At 35.5% G+C, this 24,356-nt stretch overlaps 1 protein-coding gene across 16 annotated transcripts in view; it reads right to left on the reverse strand.

Moving 5' to 3' along the window:
- Window positions 1-462: 462 nt before the first annotated feature.
- The window catches only part of CEP135 (centrosomal protein 135), a 75,516-nt gene continuing 51,622 nt past the window's right edge, over window positions 463-24,356 (reverse strand). For 15 of the 16 annotated variants that reach the window (XR_015165394.1, XM_086405670.1, XM_086405677.1 and 12 more), the window contains 11 exons: window positions 22,283-22,398; window positions 22,055-22,209; window positions 21,531-21,586; window positions 19,822-19,990; window positions 18,872-18,982; window positions 18,404-18,589; window positions 11,090-11,299; window positions 10,050-10,252; window positions 8,681-8,785; window positions 6,481-6,591; window positions 463-2,176 (listed from right to left, as the gene is read on the reverse strand). Coding sequence is in view for 14 of the 16 variants with exons in the window: in XM_086405670.1 (XP_086261796.1) it covers window positions 6,492-6,591; window positions 8,681-8,785; window positions 10,050-10,252; window positions 11,090-11,299; window positions 18,404-18,589; window positions 18,872-18,982; window positions 19,822-19,990; window positions 21,531-21,586; window positions 22,055-22,209; window positions 22,283-22,398 (1,411 nt within the window). In the remaining 2 variants the exon portion in view is untranslated. The remainder of the gene's footprint in view (window positions 2,177-6,480; window positions 6,592-8,680; window positions 8,786-10,049; window positions 10,253-11,089; window positions 11,300-18,403; window positions 18,590-18,871; window positions 18,983-19,821; window positions 19,991-21,530; window positions 21,587-22,054; window positions 22,210-22,282; window positions 22,399-24,356) is intronic. The other variant, XR_015165393.1, reaches the window with a different exon arrangement.

Consider the following 24,356-nt stretch of genomic DNA (forward strand, 5'->3'; position numbering starts at 1 on the left):
AGACTGAGGGTAGAAGTAATGGAGTTAAGATCATAAGCTAGGAACTAAAATTTTCTAAGATGAAAAAAGAGAGGGGTATGAGATCAGATGTCTGATAGGCTGTAATAAGGTGAGGTAGCAGGTGGCATATTCAATGATAATTAACGTAGTCAACAAACAGTATTTATAAGAGAGAAAACTGTACACATAAACACAAAGCCTGTTCAACCATTGTGTAGATGGATTTCAAACAGAAACTTTGACTTCATTTCTTATATTTTGAACTAAGTGGAAATAAATGTTAAGTCAGCTAAAAAAAAAAAGGGCCTGCAATCTGAGTTCAGAAATTTCTCCAAATCCCAACATGATAAAATTTGATTTGAAAAAAAAAAAAAAAATTGATTTGAATAAGTAAATTGTACTTAACTTTAGAATTAGGAATACTGCTATCATTATAAAAAATTATTTTTAAGAAAGAGAAAATAAATTGACTGGAAAGTTTATTTGAAAATCTATGTCAAGCTCCATAATTTAAACTTTTTAAAACAAATTAAAAAATCTATAAAATACATTCAGTATTTTAAGATAAAACTACTTAAAAAACTGTATATCATGGTTATGAAAATAACAATTATGGCAAGCTATACATTTTTAATTATAGAAAACATTAAAATAAAATATTCAACAAAATATGTCTTGCTGTTGTTTTGGGGGAAACGGGGGACTAATATTTAAATATTATTTACATATATTTATTAAAAGATTTTTCTTATGACATTGTAAGTAGTCCCATTTCTACTGTCGTTTGGTGTAATACATGAATTCACACACAGGAGACTGAATACATAAAATGGCACGGATGGTGGAAGAGCCCCATCACTCTCCAGTACATACTGAATGACTGCAAAGGGCATAATGCAAACATATAAAGAATACTAATTTCAGAAAAAGAGCACTGCTCACCCCTGGGCACACACAAACATTTACAAACTTCACTTTATTAAACCAGAGGAAGAAATAAAATGTATCATAAATAATCAGTCTTCCATTTTATGTTAGTTTTTAAGTTCTTTTTTAATCATAATGAAATCTATTAAGAACAGGATTTTCTTCAAATGTGTATGGTTCAAACACGATTCATTTTTGTATGACAATCTCTTTTTTACTTATGTTCTTATATTAATATCTGTATATATATATAAATTCTTAACGTTACAACTTTGAAATTGATGGTAAAAAGCTGCTTTCTATTTAATATGCCACAATAGGTCAGTGTTTACATACTATTCTGGAAGACTGATAAGTTACAACACACAGATTTAGAAGCAGAAAACTGAGTATTATTGAATGTATATTGGAATCGTAACAAAATGTTTTACTGTATTTACCCCATATCCTTTTGCACTCAAAGTTTTACATTAGTACAGTGAGGAATTTTATTTACTGAAAAATATCCCAAGTTTCTGTTCTATTGTTATATAAAATTCTAAATATAGCATTTAGTTTAAGTTTGACAGCATTTGTATTATATGAAGAGTTCATGTGATAGCCAAAATAGTATAATATTGTATGTAATATGTGAATGTATCTTTGCCATCATAGTTCTAGTTGGTAATAACAAATTACATATGATAACCATTATTTTATCAAGACCTCTGCTATTATAAGACCTGAATATAATTCCCTCAATGACAGACACCAAATTGGCAAATAATTTCACATTTAGAAGAAAAAAGTTAAACATGACAGCCTAGCATCAAAGTTGATCATCCTTTGTGAATGCATTAAAAATATGGGTTATAAATACAGACATGGAAACCAAATACACTTTAAAAACAAGCACTGTAAGAATATTTACATACACATATTATGGCTCCCTAAGAAAAAGATTATTAAAACATAATGTGAACAATAAATTAATTCACAGTATAAACACACTTTGAGGAGTAATTTAAGTCAGGAATAATAAAAATACAGATATAACATCAGTTAGCACTATGAATATATATTCTGTCATACGTATAAAAATTTACACAAAGTACAGCTCTTTTAAACCAAATTTTTTACAAAAATATTCACTGATTTAAATAAAAGTTGACAGAGGTAGAATCTGTGTCAATGTTCATGATTTTCAGGAACAAGTAATTCAAATATTTCATTACTGTTTGTCCTTTCCAACTCACGGAAAGCCAACATTCTGAAAAAAGGGGGAGAAGAAAGATGGGTTAAAGAAAAAAATGATAAAATTAGTACATTCATGAAAAACTGAAATTCAGTAATGTTTTAACTGAAATTACAGTCTCTAATAAAAACTTGCCCACAAACAAGCTACATTTAATAGTTAAGAAGTATTGTTCTCTATTTTAAAAGATATTCTTCTTAAATTACAAAAGCATGAGTACTAAAAGAATGATACGCAGTGAAAAGAACGGGGTAACAGAGAATGTTAATTGAGAAAACTCACCCAAAATAAGAGCTAATATGATGTCTAGGTTTAAAACTACAAACAAGTATTGTAAATTATGTTGTCTGAGTCTTAAAATAGCATGTTTTAGGGAGAATCAAATATTTTTACAAGTATCTTAGAATTTCCCCCCAGAACAAAACAAAATAACTGATAAAAACTTATTTTGAAGATAATTTCTATAAGAATTATATACATATGTCTATGCATGTGTGCATATTTATTACAAATCAAACATAAGAAAGAAGTATATACCAAAATGCTAATTGCTTATTTTCTCTGAGTTATAGTATTACATGTACATCTGGGTTCACAGCAGCATTTTCACAACAGCCAGAAGGCGGAAGCAACCCAAGTGATGAGCAGATAAACGAAGTGTGTTACATATGCAGAATGGAATACTATTCAGCCTCAAAAAGGAAGGGAATTCTAAAACATACTCCCAACTTGGATTAAATTTGAAAACATTATACAGTAAGTGAAATAAGTCAGTCACAAAAAGAAAAATACAGCATGATTCTACTGACATAAGGTACAAACAGTAGTCAAATTCAGAGACAGCAATTTTAACAGTGGTTGCCAGAGGCTGGGGGAAGGGAAGACTGGGGAGTCATTTAATGAGTACAGTTTCACTTGGGAAAGATAAAAAAAAAGTTATGGAGATTGATGGTGAAGTTGATTTTTGCACAAGAGTGTCAATGTACTAACTGCCAGAGAAATGTATACTTAAAAATGGTCAAAATGATGTTTGATCTTATGTACATTTACTTCAATAAAAAAATATAAAAAAAAGTGGTTTTGGTTTTCTTCTTTATACTTTTATATTTTATGTTTTCTCAGTGAGCATTTTTTTAAGACATAATAATCAAAACAGTAAAGGTAAAACTGGATTATATAATTTATTAAAGAAATTATAAATATGGCTTAATATGAGTATTTCTATTCATTTATGTGTATTTATGGGGAAACCCCTTAAAATTAGCTTTGGTGACAACATTAGAAAACATGAATGGAAATGTGTTAGCAATTAGCAACATCACTAGGATACTTTGGGAATTTGTTAATGATTGCAGATGTTTTCTGAACTACATCTACTAGAACAGAAAATGGAAAAAGTTTGGCAGGTATTCAAAAAGTTAAACATAAAACTACCTTGCTGCTAAGTTGCTTCAGTCATGTCCGACTCTGTGCGAGCCCATAGACGGCAGCCCACCAGGCTCCCCCGTCCCTGGGATTCTCCAGGCAAGAACACTGGAGTGGGTTGCCATTTCCTTCTCCAATGCATGAAAGTGAAAATTGAAAGTGAAGTCGCCCAGTCGTGTCTGACTCCTAGCGACCCCATGGACTGCAGCCTACCAGGCTCCTCGGCCCATGGGATTTTCCAGGCAAGAGTACGGGGGTGGGGTACTATGACCCCAGCAAATTGCTATGGGCTATGACCCAGCAAATCTAGGTACTCCCAAAGATATGAAAACACACTAAAACAGACTCTTGTACACAAATGCTCACAGTAGCATTATTCAGAATAGCTAAGAGGTAAAAACAACCTACGTGTCCATCAACTGATGAATAGAAAAACAAAATGTAGAATAAACACAAATAAGTATTATTTAGGGATGAAAGGAATGAAGTTCTGATACATGCTACAACACAGATGAACCTTGAAGACATTACCCTAAATGAAATAAGACCGATGCAAAAGATAAATACTGTATAAATTCACTTAGATGAAAATCTGGAACAGGCTAATTTTTAGAGATAGAAAGTAGATTAGAAGTTATCGGGGCAGGGGAAGTAAAGATGGGACTGGAGAGTTACTGCTTAATCAATAAAGAGTTTCTATTTGGGGTGATAAAAATTTTTTTTAAGTAGTGCTGATGACTGTAAAACATTGTGAATTTAATGCCACTGAGTTGCACACTTTATAAAACAGTTAAGAAGGCAAACTTCATGTTATTTATATTTTATCATAAGTTAAAAAAAAGTTTCCTAATTCATCCCAGATTTAGAGATTGCTGGTATCCACCATGTCCTAGATCAGTGGTTCTAAGTATAGTGTGGAGATCCCTGGAGTCGAGCCTCTTTTCTTAAAACTAGGGAATTACTTGCTTTGTTCACTCTTATAATCTCATGAATGTACAGGTAAGTTTTCCAGAGGCTACATGATGTGAAAGGCCAGTTAGTAAGAAATATTTCAGATCTCTGGGCCCTAGGGTCTCTGTCACAACTACTCAATTCTGCCACTGCAGAATAGCAATCTTAGACAATATGCAAACAATTGGGTGTGGCTATGGTCCAATAAAGCTTAATTTACAAGAATAGGCAGCGGGGTGGATTTGGCCCCTAGGCCCTAGTTTACCAACCCTTGAACTAAAATGCAGCTGTGATTCAAGCACAAAAAAATGTTTGTGACACAACTGCCAAGAGGCTTTATAATGAAAAGCTGACGCTCCATCTAATCACATTCAAATTAATGCAGCAGCTTAGAAGTTGTAAGGACACAGTGATTGCAGCCAGCACTGGGAAGTGGTCCTCAAAATGAAAGAAGAAAACACATGTTTTAATCAAATAAATAAACGCAAAAGCACAGCAATCTGAAATCATTTAAATGAAGGCCTTACAAATACTAATAAACCTGGGACATCAGTATATTAAAGAATAGAACATAACTAATGTTCTTATCAGGATCCTGAGTCACTAAGGAAACAATTATTTTCTATATATTTCTACTGAAAGAGGCCAAAAAATGTAATTTTTAAAAGGACGGAGGATTGACTTTACTATTTCTTCAAGATAAGACTTGACTACCAACCTTTCACCTACCTTTCAAACTCTGGGTCTGACCCATTCATTCCCATGTCCAATGTATGAGCACATCACTTTGACTCTTCCTCAAATATACTTCAGCTCTTTACAATCACTTTGGAAAACTGACTTGCCAAAATAAGCTTGAACATGTGTGTCCAGTGTGACCTAACAATTTCATGCCTAAGAGTATACCCCAAAGAAATGTATGGTATCTATAAGGTACTAGAATGCTCATCATGTTTCTGTCTATAATAGCCCAAACTGGAAATGATCAAATGCTCATCAAAAACAGAATGAGTAAATGGACTGTGTAAGTTTGCACAATGGAATATGATACAACAAGACTGAACCATCTACAAGAACACAGCAGTATAAATGAATCTCACAAAGGTATTGTTGAAGAAAAAAAGTCAAAAATATATTTCATTTATAAAATGTCCAGAACAGAGAAAAGGCATTTATACTTTGAATAACCAAAACAGTTACTTTCAGAGCAGGGATTACAACCAGAAGTGAAGTGCAAGTTGCTCAGACATGTCCGACTCTTTGTGACCCCATGGATAGTCCATGAAATTCTCCAGGCCTGTATACTGGAGTGGGCAGCCATTCCCTTCTCCAGGGGATCTTCCCAACCCAGGGATTGAACCCAGGTCTCCTGCATTGCAGGCACGGATTGTTTACTGTCTGAGCCAATTATGACCAGAAGGAAGCCCAAAAGAGAGGTTATATTTTGTTTCTTGATCTGAGTGCAGGTTGCATATGTGTGTTCAATCTGTAAAAATTCACTCAGCTATATATACTATGATACAGCACTTTTCTGTATGTATTTCTGTATGTATACTATAATTTACTTTAAAAAATCTGTCCTAGCTTTCAATATTAAATAATATTTTCTGTATTTGTCTATACTTTCACTATCTGTTATTTGTACCTTAAGTCTGGGGCTTTATTAAATATTACCTTGTGAGATTTCATATTGTCCTTTAATTTTTAAAGTATAATTTACATACAATACGATGCATGGATTATAAATGTTCAGTTCAATGAGATTTTACAGTGGTATACACCCATGTAACCACCACCACAATACAGCACATTCCATTACTTCCAAAAGTTCCCGACTACCTTTCTAGGCAATCTCTTCCCCACCGACACAGAAAACAACTCTTGCAATTTTTATAACCAGAGATTATTAGTAGTTTTGCTTGTACTTGGTGCTATATAGATACCTTTCTGATAATCAGTTTATATGTTCAGGAGAATGTAAAGGAGACCTCATAGTAGAACTAAGGGGTGGCGTGCGAAGACCATGCCGACGCATCTCTTGAATTGCTCGTTCTCTGTCAGTAAAGACAAAATAAGAGATTATACCAAAAAGTGGTATACAAATAAAAGGCTCTGTTATTGTTATTGGTTACATAATTTCTATTTAATTAATTAGTATTTCTACTAAATTTAAATCATATGTCTTTATTATATAATTTTTAAGTTGTGGATAAAAGATTTCAATTAAAGGAATATGTACTTTAAGAGATTGTTCAAAGCTCCTCTGAATATAGATTTTTCAAAGCTGATGCCTCCCCTCTCTGCAACTAGTTCTCCCACTTCTTGCACATAAATCTACCCCTCTTCCTTCTTCCTGTGTCAAAATGCCCAAATGTTAGAAGTAAAATCATCTGTTTTCTTTTATGCTTTCCTTCCCCACGTCTGGGTCTGTCCCACGAAGCATAGTGACTATGTTGCCACCTCTACTGTGGGCTGTTCAGTGCCTGGACTAGACTTTCTGACTTGAACTTTTCAATATCTAGGATTTCTACCTAGATAGGTGCTTCATAAACTTGTTTTCCTTATAATCCCCTAAAATTTATTTTTAGATGTCCCCTTAGATGTTCTGCTGCTGCTGCTGCTAAGTCGCTTCAGTCGTGTCCGACTCTGTGCAACCCTATGAACAGCAGCCCACCAGGCTTCTCCATCCACAGGATTCCCTAGGCAAGAATACTGGAGTGGGCTGCCATTTCCTTCTCCTACCCTCTGTCAAATTTTAATACACAGATACACTGTTAATGTACTGTAGCCCTTCAGAGGGCCACAAATCACTGTAACACCTAAGGTTTTTTTTGCCATTCCCTCTTTCCCCAAGAACCCATATTGTTCCCTGTGGTAATGATACTGCCTCTTTAAGAATGCATGGCCTAGCTGGATGGTAAAGAGAAGGAAAGACATGGCTACATGGGTAGCGGTTTCCTTGGGGACCATGGACAAGAAAAAGGAGAGGAATTAAGGGGGTCTCTAACCCAAAGAAATAAAGAGCTTGGTTTAGGACCCTTGAAGAGAATTTCAACTGTCATTCAGTTTAGTTCAGTTCAGTCGCTCAGTCGTGTCCGACTCTTTGCGACCCCATGAATCAACTGTCATTAATAAATGAAAATTATCATACACATTCAGTTTAGCACGCTCAGAAACTGATCTTCCAAAGTACAAGAAATTAACATTGCTTTCATGACAAAGATGCAATCTCAGGCTTCATCTCTCTTTGAATTCATAAATATTCATTTCCTAGCAAATTTCATCTATAATCTAAATTGCATATGACTTAAAAGTTTTTGATGTAAATGGATAAGAGTAAGATTAGAGAACCCAAAAAGTTGATCTAAATAAGCAATCTGACCACTACTTGCGAATGAAGTCCTAGATATGTTGATGTCTATGGTATTAATATGGTAGGAAAGGATAATGGAAGAAAAGTTAACTTGACAAATTGATTTGCAAATTAGATTTGGATTCTAACTGTTAAACCAGGTCTCATTTCTATTTGTAACACTTGGAAATTAAATTTTTCAACATAATAAAGCTAATGAACTGAAATATAAGTGTGAAAATTACTAGCCAGTAAGGAATATATTGTAAAGATTAAGAACACAGGGTTTATAGTTAGATTTTGGTCTTGGCTCTGCTATTTACTATTTGTGTGACATTATTTTCTAAAAATAAGATAGGTACAATACTAGATAGTTAATAGGATACATACATAGCATATAGTATATATTTTTTAATTGCCCTTATGATCATCACTTACATGATAATTTGTATTTGGAATTTCCTGTTGGATCATAAAGTTTTGGCTCTTGTAGAATCCTTACTACTTTGTTGATTCCCTAACTATATCCTTTGAAATAATGTCCTGATTTTGCCCTGAGGAACGCTATAGCAAATGTTTATTTATACAATACTTGCTACTCTGCTATTTTATTATGGGGATATTATCTTATGCAACATGTATTGCCATTTTAGAAAAAATTACCAAAGGAATTTATCTTCCATATTAATGCCAAGAAAAGTTTGCTATTTATAAGCCATATAAAAGCCTTTTTGGAGTAGAATATAGGGAATAAATAAAAACACTGTCCAATGTTAAAAATATTTTCTTACCGTTCATATCTTTCAGTTGAAATCTGCCTTTTCAGAACATCAAGATCTGTTTGTAATTGTGCCATTTTAGCCCGGAGCATGGTGTTTTCCCGGCTTTGACTATTTCTTAAAAACAAATTTTAAAAAATCAATTAAGTAAGTAAGTAACAAATACTCCGTTTTAAAGAGTCAAGTACTACGGAATTTTGTTTTTGTTATTAATAAAAACAAATGGAGGTGACATATAAGGATAAAAAAAGACTTTTCAACAATAACTTCATAATCGTCTGGATTTCCATCACAAAGTTTTCTTTTTCATTCATCTCATTTATTTAACAAACATTTATTGAGCTTTTAGTATGTGCTAGGCACTCCAGCAATGCTGGAGGTGCAAATTTGAGAAGACATGAATTGTAACACTGAAACGTAAAGTATTTTTATTGGCTCTTTCTTGACTCCTACCTCAGGAAAAGTAATATTTCTCACTCCTTTTAAAAGTTAATTATTGGGACTTCTTTGGTGGTACAGTGGCTACGAATCTGCCTGCCAATGCAGGAGACATGGGTTCAATCCCTGGCCCAGGAAGATCCCAAACGCCACAGAGCAACTAAGCCTGTGTGCCATGACTCCTGAGCCGACGCTCTAGAGCCCACATGCTACAACTAAGGAAGGCCGCGCACCTAGAGCCTGTGCTCTGCAAGAGAAACCACTGCAATAAGCCCAGGCACTGCAATGAGGTGTAGCCCCTGCTGGCCACAATTCAGAGAAAGCCTGCACAAAAGTACTGAAGGCTCAGCACAGCCAAAAATAAATAAATAAATAAATAAATTTAATTAATTTTTCTACTTATACTATCTATCCTGGGTTTCACTCCCTCTTCCAAAAATATGTCCAAACTTCTCCATCCTAAAAAGGCACCATCATCAATCTCCTAAAAAGTAATCCATATATTTATGAGGGTCAAATTTCATGCTTTTCAAAGTTTTTTTCCTAATCCATAGCATGAAACACTGCCAACTCTCCCCATCCTGAAATGTTCTCCCTTTCTCTGATTTTCCTCTGTTCCTCAACTGTAGACATTTTTCGAAAGGTCACTCATTCACTTTCATGGGTACCATTTCTGTAGTGAACACACACAAATTACATCTCCAAACATGATGTCTCTTTTGGATTTCCAATAGGAGCTGCTATATAAGCAAAATATTTTGGTTTGTTACCACTGTTCCAACTCCCATCCTCTTCTCCCCAAAAATTGAAAAAAAATTTTTTTTGTTCCTCCAGTATTTTTCTATCATTTTTTTTATGTTACAAGTCTACAAAAAACTACTCACATTGAAAAATTATTTGTGACAGACTATTTCCTTCATATAAGTTGAATTATGACACTTACAGTTTGCTTTCTGAAAGGGTCAACTTCTCTTTAAGTATCTGAATTTCTGTATCCTTCTCATGGGAAGTTAAGTGGGAATGAAATTCTTTATCTCTATTTGTAGCCAACAATGATTCAAGGTTTTTAATTGTATGTCTCTCACTCAACAGTTGTTTTTTTAACAGCTCTGACTCTGATTTTATATTTTCTAATTCCATTGTAACCTACAAGAACAAAGTAAGATTACCTCAGTACAATTTTAGACTTACTCTGAAATACTTTCTGGAGAGCTATACACACATCAGTTGCTTTATTCTGAGCACTGACTGAAGATTCTAAAATCCTTTTTTAAGTATAATAAAAAACATTTTCACAATAATCTTTGTTATTTTTAGTTAGGATTTATTTTGACCATAAGACCTATTCCAACCCTCAAATAATTTTCTTTTGCATTATTTTGTCAAGAAAGAGTAATTAACATAAAACTCTAAAATGTGACCATTTTATCAGCCAGGAGGCCCTTCTGGTTTATTAAATATATATATTCTCATTACACAGCCAAACCAGTTTTGAAGCTTCTCTGTCTCTGAAAATAAAGTTACTACCAAATGAGTGAAAACTGGAAACACTCATGTTTAAGAATACACATTGGGTTGTTTAACGCTTCAGTTTAGGAATGCAAAGTTTCAGCTTACTCGACTTTCAAATTAGAGTAAAATTTTTATCAGGAAAAATATTCCACATAGGGAGGAATAAGCTGCTCAATTCTTCACATAAGTCTTAAACAGAAAATACACTGGGATATGTTCCTATTCTATAATTAGAAGACTCATGTTCTAAGTACCCATCTGCTTCAAAATAGCACCTAACTTCATTATCATATTTGCCAAAGAAATCTTGGCAATGAATCTAATAGTCAAATCTAGTTGTCAAAATCCTGTAGTCAGAAGTCACTGCTCTACAGGGGAACAAATATATTGGGTAGTGAATGGTAAAGTAAAACAATCAGAGTAGGGCTAAATAAAATAGTATGCTACAAGACAATCTTTTTAAGTTCTCACCCTCTCAAATTCAAGATTTTTGGAATTCAACTGTTGGGTCATAATATCTTTGCCTGAATCAAGCTTAATGCAAAGTTCTCTAAGAGATGACAAATCATTTAACACTGCTGCTTTCTCATCTTCTTGGTGTCTCAGCTCTTCTTCTAATCTAGAGATAGCTTTTGCCATTGATGAGATCTGAGATTCATAAGCATGATGTGCATTCATGTGCTGTAAATAGAAAAAGAAATAAGTATGAAATTAAAGTAACCCAATACTTTTAAAGGTTTGAATCTGTATAGCTACAATGTCACTTTATAAAACTGTAAGAGCCAATTTTTGCAATTTAAAAAATTTTACAATTTTAAGATACACTCAAGAAGTTCTCTGCTATTTAAAGATGACCTATATAAAGCTTAAAAAATAAGTCATGCATAATTATTAATCATGGTAACTATCTCATATATATATAGAAGATGCAAAGATGAAAATTATTGTTCTAGGATTGTGAACATAGGGATTGTTTAAGTTAAATTTTTCCTTTATAAACTCCCTTTGTTAAAACAATGATGAAAGTGAAAGAGGAGAGTGAAAAAGTTGGCTTAAAACTCAACATTCAGAAAACTAAAATCATGGCATCTGGTCCCATCACTTCATGGCAAATAGATGGGGAAACAACAGAAGCTGTGACAGACTTCATTTTTTTGGGCTCCAAATTCACTGCAGATGGTGACTGCAGCCATGAAATTAAAAGATGCTTGCCCCTTGGAAGAAAAGTTATGACCATCTAGACAGCATGTTAAAAAGCAGAGACATTACTTTGCCAACAAAGGTCCATCTAGTCAAAGCTATGGTTTTTCCAAGAGTCATGTATGGATGTGAGAGTTGGGCTATAAAGAAGGTTGAGTGCCGAAAAATTGATGCTTTTGAACTGTGGTGTTGGAGAAGACACTTGAGTCCCTTGGACTGCAAGGAGATCCAACCAGTCCATCCTAAAGGAGATCAATCCTGAATATTCATTGCAAGGACTGATGCTGAAGCTGAAACTCCAATATTTTGGCCACCTGATGTGAAAAACTGACTCATTTGAAAAGCCCCTGATGCTGGGAAAGATTGGAGGAGGGAGGAGAAGGGGACGACAGAGGATGAAATGGTTGGAATGCATCACCAACTCAACGGACATGAGTTTGAGTAGGCTGGGAGTTGGTGATAGACAGGGAGGCCTGACGTGCTGCAGTCTATGGGGTCACAAAGAGTCGGATACGACTGAGTGACTGAACTGAACACATCAAAAACATATATACTTACCACTCCTCAACTGCCTTGAGTTAAATTTTGAATTTCAAAACTGGAGTTTGCTTTAAAATTACATACCGAAAGTCATAATTAAATTTAAGCTAATAATAGTATACAATTTTATGAGTTTAATAACTGAAATAATGAGCAAAATTTGAAATACTTATAAGACCCTTTTTCCTAGAATGATCCATATTTAAAATGGAGTAATAAATAAATTAGAAATTATTAAAATAAATGAGTAATAAATAAAAATAAATATAAAGCTCTACTTCTAGAGTTTAGGAAGAATTCCACATTTGAAAATTAAATTATTACACAGTATTTACTGAAATCACCAACATTAAAAATCTAATGCAGTGATGTGAAGTTTTAATACATTTCAACAGTTGCAGAAAAATATTTGGATTTTCCAAATATTAATGTAGTCAAAATTTCCCCAAATATACATAAGGCAATTTCATGTACCACATAAGACATGAACAATGACAAAGAACAGAAGAGCTAAAGAACAACTTCTGAGAATTAGGAGGTTGTGAAACATTCCTTTAGTTACATACTCATAACAGAAAAACATAGAAATAGTGTATTAGAGGCCTAGGACTGCTACAAAATTACTGGAGGGCTTAAAACAACAGAAATTTATTGCCACACAATTTTGGAGGGTACAAGTCTGATTCAGATGTCGGCAGAATTGGCTTCCTCTGGAGGTTCTGAGCAACAATCTGTTCCAAACCTCTCTCCAAACTCCTATGACTGCTGCCAATCCTCAGTGTTCCTTGCCTTGCAGACACAGCACTCCGATCTCTGCCTTCATCTTCAATTGGCACTCTCCCTCGTGTATTCTGTGTCCAGACTTCTCTTGTCTCATAAGGATACCAGTCATTGGGTTATGGCCTGACCTAGTCCAGTATGGCCTCATCTCAAATTGACTACATCTGCAAAGGTGCTATTTCCAAAAAGGTCAAATTCACAGGTACTGGTGGTTAGGATTTTAATATATTTGGTGGGGGGGGGGGGCATAATTCTAGCAACTCTCTGGCTCCCCCAAATTCACAAGTCCTTCCCATGTGCAAAATACATTCATTCTATCCCAATATTTCTAGTATCAACTCTTAAGTCCAAAATCTGACCTAAACCAGAACGGTAAGATTCTGGGAATGGTCCATCCTGGGGCAAAATTCCTCTCCCTCCATGATCTGTGATGCTAGAAAACAAACTACCTCCCTCTAAAATACAATGGTGGAGAAGAAATAAAATAGTCTTATTATGAAAGGGAGAAAAAGGAAGGAATTGAAGGAGTAAGTAGGTCTAGAGTAAGGTGACACTCAAGCAGGGCAAATTTCATTAGATTTCAAGGGTCTAAAATTAATGATCTCTATCTTGATGCTCTGTCCTTTGGGCCTGCGACGGCAGCCACACCTCTTGGCCACAGTGGCAATGGTGCTGCCTTACGGAGTCAAGGAGGAAAGAGTCCAGTCCCCTGGGCCTATGCCGTCTGGGCCTGTGGTAATGCAACAGCCCCGCCAGCTTTTGAGCAGCCCTGCTGGTCTCCCAGTCACTCTCAGAGTTATTCTTCCCTTTTCCGGAAGATCAGAGGTTTTTAACTCTTAGTTTAGTTCAGTTGCTCAGTCGTGTCCGACTCTTTGCGACCCCATGGACTGCAGCATGCCAGGCCTCCATGTCCATCATCAACTCCCAGAGTTTACCCAAAACTGACGTCCATTGAGTCGGTGATGCCATCCAACCATCTCATCCTCTGTCATCCCCTTCTCCTCCTGCTTTCAATCTTTCCCAGCATCAGGGTCTTTTCCAATGAGTCAGCTCTTCGCATCAGGTGGCCAAAGTACTGGAGCTTCAGCTTCAACATCAGTCTTAACACCCAAGGAATGATCTCCTTTAGGATGGACTGGTTGGACCTCCCTGCAGCCCAAGGGACTCTCAAGAGTCTTCTCCAACACCACAGTTCAAAAGCATCAATTCTTCGGCACTCAGGTTTCATTAGAGTCCAACTATCACATCCATACATGACTACTGGAAAAACCATACCCTTGACTAGATGGACCTTTGTTGGCAAAGTAATCTCTCTGCTTTTTAATATGCTGTCTAGGTTGGTCATAACTTTCCTTCCAAGGAGTAAGCATCTTTTAATTTCATGGCTGCAGTCACCAACTGCAGTGATTTTGGGGCCCCAAAAAATAGCCTGCCACTGTTTCCACATCTACTTGCCATGAAGTGATGGGACCAGATGCCATGATCTTAAGTTTTCTAAATGTTGAGTTTTAAGCCAAATTTTTCACTTTCCTCTTTCACTTTCATCAAGAGGCTCTTAGTTCTTCTACACTTCTGCCATAAGGGTGGTATCATCTGTGTATCTGAGGTTACTGGTATTCCTCCCAGCAATCTTGATGCGAGCTTGTGCTTCATCCAGCCCAGCGTTTCTCATGATGTACTCTGCATATCAGTTAAATAAGCACGGTGACAATATACAGCCTTGACGTACTCCTTTTCCTACTTGGAACCAGTCTGCTGTTCCATGTCCAGTTCTAACTGTTGCTTCTTGACCAGCATACAGATTTCTCAGGTCAGGTGGTCTGGTATTCCCATCTCTTTCAAAATTTTCCATAGTTTATTGTGATCCACACAGTCAAAGGCTTTGGCATAGTCAAAAAAACAGAAATAGATGTTTTTCTGGAACTCTCTTGCTTTTTCCATGATCCACCGGATGTTGGCAATTTGATCTCTGGTTCCTCTGCCTTTTCTAAAACCAGCTTGAACATCTGGAAGTTCATGGTTCACATACTGCTGAAGCCTGGCTTGGAGCATATGAGATGAGTGCAATTGTGCAGTAGTTTGAGCATTCTTTGGCATTGCCTTTCTTTGGGATTGGAATGAAAACTGACCTTCTCCAGTCCTGTGGCCATTGCTGAGTTTTCCATATTTGCTGACATATTGAGTGCAGCACTGTCATAGCATCATCTTTCAGGATTTGAAATAGCTCAACTGGAATTCCATCATCTTCAGTAGCTTTGTTCGTAGTGATGCTTCCTAAGGCCCACTTGACTTCACATTCCGGGATGTCTGGCTCTAGGTGAGTGATCACACGATGTCATTATCTGGGTTGTGAAGATCTTTTTTGTGTAGTTCTTCTGTGTGTTCTTGCCACCTCTTCTTAATATCTTCTGCTTCTGTTAGGTCCATACCATTTGCTCTTTATTGAGCCCATCTTTGCATGAAATGTTCCCTTGGTATCTCTAATTTTCTTGAAGAGATCTCTAGTCTTTCCCATTCTATTGTTTTTGTCCATTTCTTTGCACTGATTACTGAGGAAGGCTTTCTTCTTTCTCCTTGCTATTCTCTGGAACTCTACTGACCTGTTTTCTGCTTGTAAGATCCAAGGAGTTCAGCCTTCCTTTCAATCATCCTATTTCTGTCCCTTTCAGCCCAAGCTGGCAGTGTTTCTGCTGAGGTGACTGCCTGGATCTATGGGTTACTCACCTAATTGCTTCACCAAGAGGTTGTCTAGCCACAGTCTCTTTCCTGCCTCCAGAACACCCTATCTGTACAGGCTAGAACTTTTCCAAATCCTTGAGTCCTGGTTCCTCTCTTGATAAGCAATTCCTTCCTCAATTTGTCTCTTTCCTTCACATCTTATTACAAACAGCAGGAAAAATCAGGCTGCACCTTTCACACTTCACTTGGAAATTTCCTCAACTAAATATCCAAGTTCATCACTTTTAAGTTCTACTTTCCTAAGAGCAGACCATACTTCAGCCAAGTCCTCTGCCATTTTCTAAGAATCACCTTTCCTCCAGCATCCAAAAACATGTTCCTCCAGTGCATCTGAGACCGCAGTGGAAGAAACATTCTTATTTCTGGACAACTTCCATTCATAATGATTTACGTATTTTGTAAATAACAGAAGTTATCTCTATAGCTTTCCTGTTCTTTCTGAGGCCTCACTTTTAATGTCTACCTTTCTACCAACAGTCTCTTCAAGGTAATCAAGGCTTTTCTATCAGGCTCTCAAAACCCTTCCAGAATGTATCCGTTACCCAATTCCAAAGACCCTTTTTAGGTTTGTTACAGCAGCATCCCACTTCCTGGTACCAACGTCTGTATTTGTTTCCCAATGCTGCCATAACAAATTACCACAAACTAGCTAGCTTAAAACACAGAAACGCATTCCCTCCCAGTTCTGGGGCCTCATGTCTGAAATCTAGGTTGTCAGCAGGATCGGTTCCTTCTAGAGGTTCTGTGGGAGACTCTGTTCCATGCCTCTCTCCAGCTTCAGTGACTGCTGGCAATCTGTGGGGTTCCTTGCATTGGTAGACACTTCATTTCAATCTCTGCCTCTGTCTTCATGTGGCATTCTCCACTGGGCCTTCTGTATCTGAATCGCTGTTATTTTATAAGAACACCAGTTACCAGATTAGGGTCCACCCTACCCAGCAGGACCTCATTTTAACTTGATTATATCTGCACAGTCACGTTCACAGGTTCTCAGAGCTAGGAACTAAATATATTTGGTGTTTGTGGGAGGCGGTGCATAATTCTACACACTATGAGTAATCAATGCTTTCTTCTGAAAAATGAAGACCAGCTAAAATACTCCACCAACAAAATGAAAGGAGAACCAATAACCAACAGTTCTACATCAATCTAACTTACTAAGGATTCCTATATTTTAACTCAACTCAAAATTTTATTAAGAGATTTTTATTAGACTCTATGGGAAAAGTTTGTTTAAATCCACATGCAAAAGAATGAAATTGGAGCCTTATCTTATTTCATATATAAAAATTAACTCAAAATGGACCAAAGACCTCAACATAAGAGCTGAAACTAGAAAACTCACAGGAAAAAAAAAGGAAAAAGCTTTGTGATGTTGGATTTAGCAATGATTTCTTAGATATGACACCAAAAATACAGGCAAAAAGAAACAAATAAATTGGACTTCATCAAAATTTAAAACTTCTCTGCATTAAGGATAAGACTGAGTGACAAGGTAAGACACTAGATGGGAGAAAATATTCACAAGTCACATATCTAATATAGGACAAATACTTAGAATATAAAAACAACTCCTAAAACTCAACAACAAAAACAGCTTGATTTAAACAAATAGGCAAAGGATTTAAATAGACATTTCTTAAAAAAAATATACAAATGGCCAATTAGCACAAAAAATATGCTCAACATCACTAATCATTAAGAAAATACAAGTCAAAACCAAAATGAAATACTTCTTCACTCCCATTGGGAAGGCTATTATTAAAAACAAACAAACCACACACACACAAACAGAGAAAACAAGCATTGGTAAAGATGTGGACAAACTAGAACCCTAACATTGCAGGTAGAAATGTAAAATGGTGCAGACCCTGTGAAAAACTGTGTGGCAGTTACACAAAAAAATTAAACACAAAATCATACTATGATCTAGTAGTTCAACGTCTAGGTATATCTTAAAGAACAGGAACCAAAGACCTGAATAGATATTGTATGCCCGTGTTCATAGCAGCATTATTCTCAATAGCCAAAGATGGAAATAAACCAAATGTTCATTGACAAATAAATGGATAAACAAAATGTGGTATATACAAAAAATGGGATATTATTCAGCCTTAAAAAGAAATGAAATTCTGACACATGCCACAACATGGGTGAACCTTAAAATTTAAGTGAACCTTAGGGCTAAATGAAATAGCCAAATTCAAAGGAAAGTAGAACAGTGGTTGTCAGCGGCTGGGGGGAGTGAGTATTCAATGGGTACAGAGTTTAGGTGGAGAAGATGAAAATGTTCTGAAGAAGGACGGTGGTACACTTAAAATGCTAAATTTGATGTTATGTGTATTTTACTACAATAGAAAAGTAATGGAGCTCTCCTAAGCAAATTATCAGAATTAATGATGAAATATTACCATTCAATTTGATTTTACCAATGTTTAAACATCATTTTGATAAAGTGCCTTTGAATGTTTTGTTTTATTAAATTATGTCTGTACAAGAAAAATATTATATATATATATATATTACCTCCTGAATTTCTTTTTCTAACAGCTCCACTCTCTCTCGAAGGTGTCTCCTCTCTGTGTCTATAGAAAGAAGTTCCAGTCGAACTGAGCTGCTTTCTCCCTCAGCTTGATGGGCTTTGACTTCCCAGTCTTCAGCACGGTTATGAAGCATCTGAAATCTATCTAACAAATCTTGATTTTCTTTTTCCTGGTTTAATCACAGTTAAATTGTTTCTAAATTAGTAATGGTCACTCACTGAAAACCTATGTCATAAACATACAACACATTGGGATTTTGCTTTAATTTAGGAAGCATAAGCCATCTGTGCAGATACTATACTAAATAAGACATGTAAGAAAATATACAAGGACAACAGGCAAGATCTCCACTTTCATATATTAATATCTAATAGAGGAGGCAGAATAAAGAAACATGAAAAAGTTAAAACAAAATCAGTCTTAAATTCAACCTAACCAATGCTTTTTTCACCTTAGCAGCCATTAAGCTCTCCCATCGTGACACTTCAGTTATGTAATTATGAACTCTACTCTTCATTTCTTCTTTTTCTTGCACTGCTGCTTCTAATTCCAATGAAATTTGCTATAAATCAGAAAATTGAAGACAATATAAAATGAATGTAGCACCTAATGAGTTCTACTTATGTTCAAACAGCTCTTTCTGAATTTGGGGACTAAGAGAGAGTAGGAAAAAAGGAAAACTGTTCCTAAGTATTATTTTCACATGTTTTTTTGACTGATCTTGACTTTTTAACCAATTATTACCATATATCTCCCACAATATAACTGACCACATATCTGGTACTTAAACTAAGGGCTCAGGAATTAATATTTTTAAAAATTTATATATCAGCAATGTGCTCTATAATGAGTAATTCAAAAAATGTAAAATATTTAAAATAAGAAAATCACTGGTTTTCTTGGTATGATCCTTTAAAAACCTAGTACAAACAAAGCCAATACCTTTCAGTATTTGCCATTCTAAAATATTCATTAATTAGCTTGTAGGTAGGTAATCGCTAAGCCACTGGAAGTAAGTACAAATAATTAAAATCTACCATGGGTCTTTAAAACACAGCAACTTTGCCTTGGGAGTGATACTGGGGTCCTCATGCAGTAGACTGACAAAGATTTCTGCCACAGAGAACACCACGCTCCCAGCTTCAGGATTCCTTGCAACAAAGCCTACAATGGTGTCTGATGGTTTATTACTGCTATAATATACAGAAGTATTCTAAGCCACATTTTAAAATACCTTTATAAACAATATTCTCCTTAAAGAGTTATTTCTTTTGTTGCTCATATTTATATAATTAAAATTTAGAGGACATAATATTTAGAGCTTTAAAATTTAGCAAACATTGAATATATTGTAAAACTGCATATTATGAAACTATCAAAGTTTATGTACTGTGCTCATACCTGGTTTTCTCTTGCCATTGTAGCCAGATCATCCTGTAATCTTCTGTTTTCCTTAAAAGACATTTCTTTAGATCTTCCTACTTCATCAAGTTCTTTGTGAGCCGCATCAAGCTGGCGCCGGAGGCTGCTTATCTCACGGTCCCGATTAATCAATGTTTCCTTTAGGTGGCTGTTACATGAGTGGGGTAGCAATAATAAAGAAAGCTTTTTGGAAAATTTAGTTTATTTAAAAGGAAACTATTTTACTCTGAATTAAATATACTAAGAATGCAAGAAATTACAACTATGCAACCTATGGATTGGGATAAAATATTTGCAAATGATACAACTGATAAGCGCATAATTTCCAAAATCTACAAACAGCTCATACAACTCAATAACAACAACAAAAATCAAGCAATCCAATTGAAAAATGGGCAGAAAACCTAAATAGACATTTCTCCAAAGAAGTACAGCTGGACCTGGAGATTATGAGATGCGAAGTGAAATAATTCAGAAAGAAAAGGACAAATTGATATCACCTCCATGTGGAATCTAAAGTATGACACAAATGAACATATTTATGAAAGAAACAGACTCACAGACATGGAGAACAGACTTGTAGTTGCTAAGTGGGAGGAGGTAGGGAAGGGAAGGACTGGGAGTTTGGGATTAACAGTTGCAAATGAATGTATAGAGAATGGATAAACAACAAGATCCTACTGTGTAACACAGGGAACTACATTCATTATCCTATAGTAAACCATAATGGAAAAGAATATGATAAAGAATATATACATATAACTGAATTACTTTCCTGTAGAGCAGAAATTAACACAACACTGTAAATCAACTATACTTCAATAAAACAGAAAAAGAAATGACAACTACTGAATTAAGACACTGATTAATTAGGTGAAGAAGACATTTTAGATCTCTACCAATCATTATGTGAAAATAAAGTCTTAAAATACATTTATTATTATAAAATTAAAGTAAAAACAGAAGATTTTCAAGTGTTAGAACATAAATGATTCAATTGGTAAATATTTATTTAAATGTTTTAAGTCCCTACTATTATATAATATGTTGCTGAGTCATGTCTGACTTTTTGTGACCTTATGGACTATAGCCTGCCAGGCTTCTCTGTCCATGGGATTCTCCAGGCAAGAATATTGGAGTGGGATGCCATTTATTTCTCTAAGGCACTTTCCCAACCCATGGATTGAACCTGTGTCTCCTGCATTGCAGGCAGATTCTTTACTGCTGAGCCACCAGGGAGGCCCATATAATATGTAAGGGTATATAAAAGAAATACAATTAGTGCTTTTTTTCTTGAAGTAGAGAGACCAGACACAAAATGTAAAATCTTGCAACCATACTTAAAAAGGTTTAGATGTGGAATAAATTCAGTACTAGCTGCTGAGGTAATCTAAGTTTTGATGATTAGGGCCTGCACAGGATAACTGCCGTAGAAATAAGGAGTAAGTAGGTGTGTAATGGAGAAATTAATAAGACATAATTGTTTAGATGCCGATGACAGAGGAAGGGAGAAAGTTAGAGGATAACAATGTCTATGCAGGAGATTGAGAAAACGATAACTTCCACTGACAAAAATAGGAAAAGTGAAAAAAGAAATTTTCCTATTGCCAGACTGCTATCCAAACAGATAATGCTGCATTCACTGAAAATTTCTTAAAAAGCTGGATGCCATTCCATCAGTTACTTACTTCAGAGAAGATTCATACTCTGAGACTGTTATCTTCATCTGAGTAATAGTTTTTTCCTACAGAAATTATAAAAATATTTCAGATTCTAAACCATTCATGTAGAAGTATCTCCAGTTGAATTCTAAAATTTATCACATTTATATAGTTTAAATTCAATCACATAACATGTTATAAAAGAAGGCTCTAAGTAAAGATATTTCCATGTACCAAATATATTTCACATATTGGCGTATTTCTACCCACTCTAAGAATCTGAATTGTTCCTTGAGTTTGCTGTAATCATATATGATAAAATTGTATTCTAGAAATAGAACTTTTAAAAATTCAAATTATTGGGATAAAATGAAATTTAAACATATCAGAAGAGATGGCTCTGGGTCTTGGGAACTCACACATGGTTCTTATGAAATAAGAACTGTATATCTTGTAAAGCAATTATCCTTCAATTAAAAAAAACTGCATATATGAAACAGAATAAGATTTTCTGTTCAGATAGCAGATAATACTACTTAATAGTCCCATACTTTACTAGCTAGGTTTTCATGCAAGTTTGCAATCTTTTCTGTCTTCTCATCCACAGTCTCCTGAAGGATGTCTTTTTCTTTATCAATAACACCAATGGTCTTTTTCATTACATGAGCCTCTTCATTCTGTGAAGTCATCCTGAGGTGTAGTTTACCTATAAATGAAAAGAAAGGTTTCTTAGACAAAGTAAATTAGGATCAGCAAAAACAAAATTTAAGAACACTTACCTATTTTTTCCTCCAGTATTTTAACTTGTGCTTGGGCTGATTCAAGTTCACTTCTTTTCATGTTAAGTCGGTGCTGATAATCCTCAAGTGACCGCTGTAGTTGCTCATTTACTAGCCTAAAGAGTCAGTGGACAATAACAAATGGGATTCTTTATTTCTGGTGGAAATAACTTTTAAAAAAAATGAAAGATCTTAAAAAATAGTTTGCTTATTTTAAAAGCTTCTTTAATTTCTTATTTTAAAGCTCTTTCAGTTTAATCAATGGCATTATATTATATATATTAGTCTTCTCTTCAAAATATTCCACCTTCCTAAAAAATAATATAGTATAAAAATAAAATTAATTGTATGTAATTTTTCTAGAGGCTTCCTTGTAGTTTTAAAGCTTTTCTCAGTTTTCTATCATCAACTCTCTTTCTCTTAAAACTTATTTCCAGTAGTCAAGGCAAAGTCCTGTTTTTATAGAATGGCCTCATACTTCAAGATTCTGACCATCCTGACCAGTGAGCTTTTAATTTTGCTTCCTATTCTGAATATTCCGAATACCAGACCATCTTACCTGTCTTCTGAGAAATCTGTAGGCAGGTCAAGAAGCCAACAGTTACAACCGGACATGGAACAAGAGGCTGGTTCAAAATTGGGAAAGGAGTACGTCAAGGCTGTATATTGTCACCCTACTTATTTAACTTAAAGAAAGAGTACATCATGTGAAATGCTGGGCTAGATGACTCACAAGCTGGAATCAAGATTGCCAGGAGAAATATCAACAACCTCAGCTATGCAGATGATACCATCCTAATGGAAGAAAGTGAAGAGGAACTAAAGAGACTCTTGACAAAGGTGAAAGAGCAGAGTGAAAAAGTTGGCTTAAAACTCGACATTCAAAAAAGAAGATCATGTCCAGCAATCCCACTGCTGGGCATACACAGTGAGGAAACCAGAATGTAAAGAGACACGTGTACCCCAACGTTCATCGCAGCACTGTTTATAATAGCCAGGACATGGAAGCAACCTAGATGCCCATCAGCAGATGAATGGATAAGAAAGCTGTGGTACATATACACAATGGAGTATTACTCAGCCATTAAAAAGAATACATTTGAATCAGTTCTAATGAGGTGGATGAAACTGGAGCCTATTATACAGAGTGAAGTAAGCCAGAAAGAAAAACACCAATACAGTATACTAACGCATATATATGGAATTTAGAAAGATAGGAACAATAACCCTGTATATGAGACAGCAGAAGAGACACTGATGTATAGAACAGTCTTTTGGACTCTGTGGGAGAGGGAGAGGGTGGGATGATTTGGGAGAATGGCATTGAAATACGTATAATATCATATATGGTACGAGTTCGATGCACGATACTGGATGCTTGGGGCTGGTGCACTGGGACGACCCAGAGGGATGGTATGGGGAGGGAGGAGGGAGGAGGGTTCAGGATGGGGAGCACGTGTATACCTGTGGCGGATTCATTTTGATATTTGGCAAAACCAATACAATATTGTAAAGTTTAAAAATAAAATTAAAAAAAAAAAAAAAGAAGATCATGGCATTCAGTCCCATCACTTCATGGCAAATAGATGAGGCAACAATGAAAACAGTGAGAGACTTTCTTTTCTTGGGCTCCAAAAATCACTGCAGATGGTGACTGCAGCCATGAAATTAAAAGACACTTGATCCCTGGAAGAAAAGCTATGAAAAACCTAGACAGTGTATTAAAAAGCAGAGACTTCACTTTGCTGACAAAGGCCTGTAGAGTCAAAGCTATGGTTTTCCCAGTAGTCATGTACAGATGTGAGAGCGGGACCATAAAGAGGGCTGAGCACCCAGGAATTGATGCTTTTGAACGGTTGGAGAAGACTCTTGAGAGTCCTTTGGACAGCAAGGAGATCCAACCTGTCAATTCTAAAGGAAAACAACCCTGAATATTCATTAGAATGACTGATGTTGAAGCTGAAGTGCCAATATTTTGGCCACCTGATGCAAAGAGCTGACTCACTGGAAAAGACCCTGATGCTGGGAAAGATTGAGGGCAGGAGGAGAAGGGGGCGACAGAGAATGAGATGGT

The sequence above is a fragment of the Bos grunniens genome, chromosome 6 (genome assembly GCF_055505025.1).
Source record: "Bos grunniens cultivar Pamir isolate PY7600 chromosome 6, Bosgru_T2T1.0, whole genome shotgun sequence".
Classification (NCBI taxonomy): domain Eukaryota; kingdom Metazoa; phylum Chordata; class Mammalia; order Artiodactyla; family Bovidae; genus Bos; species Bos grunniens.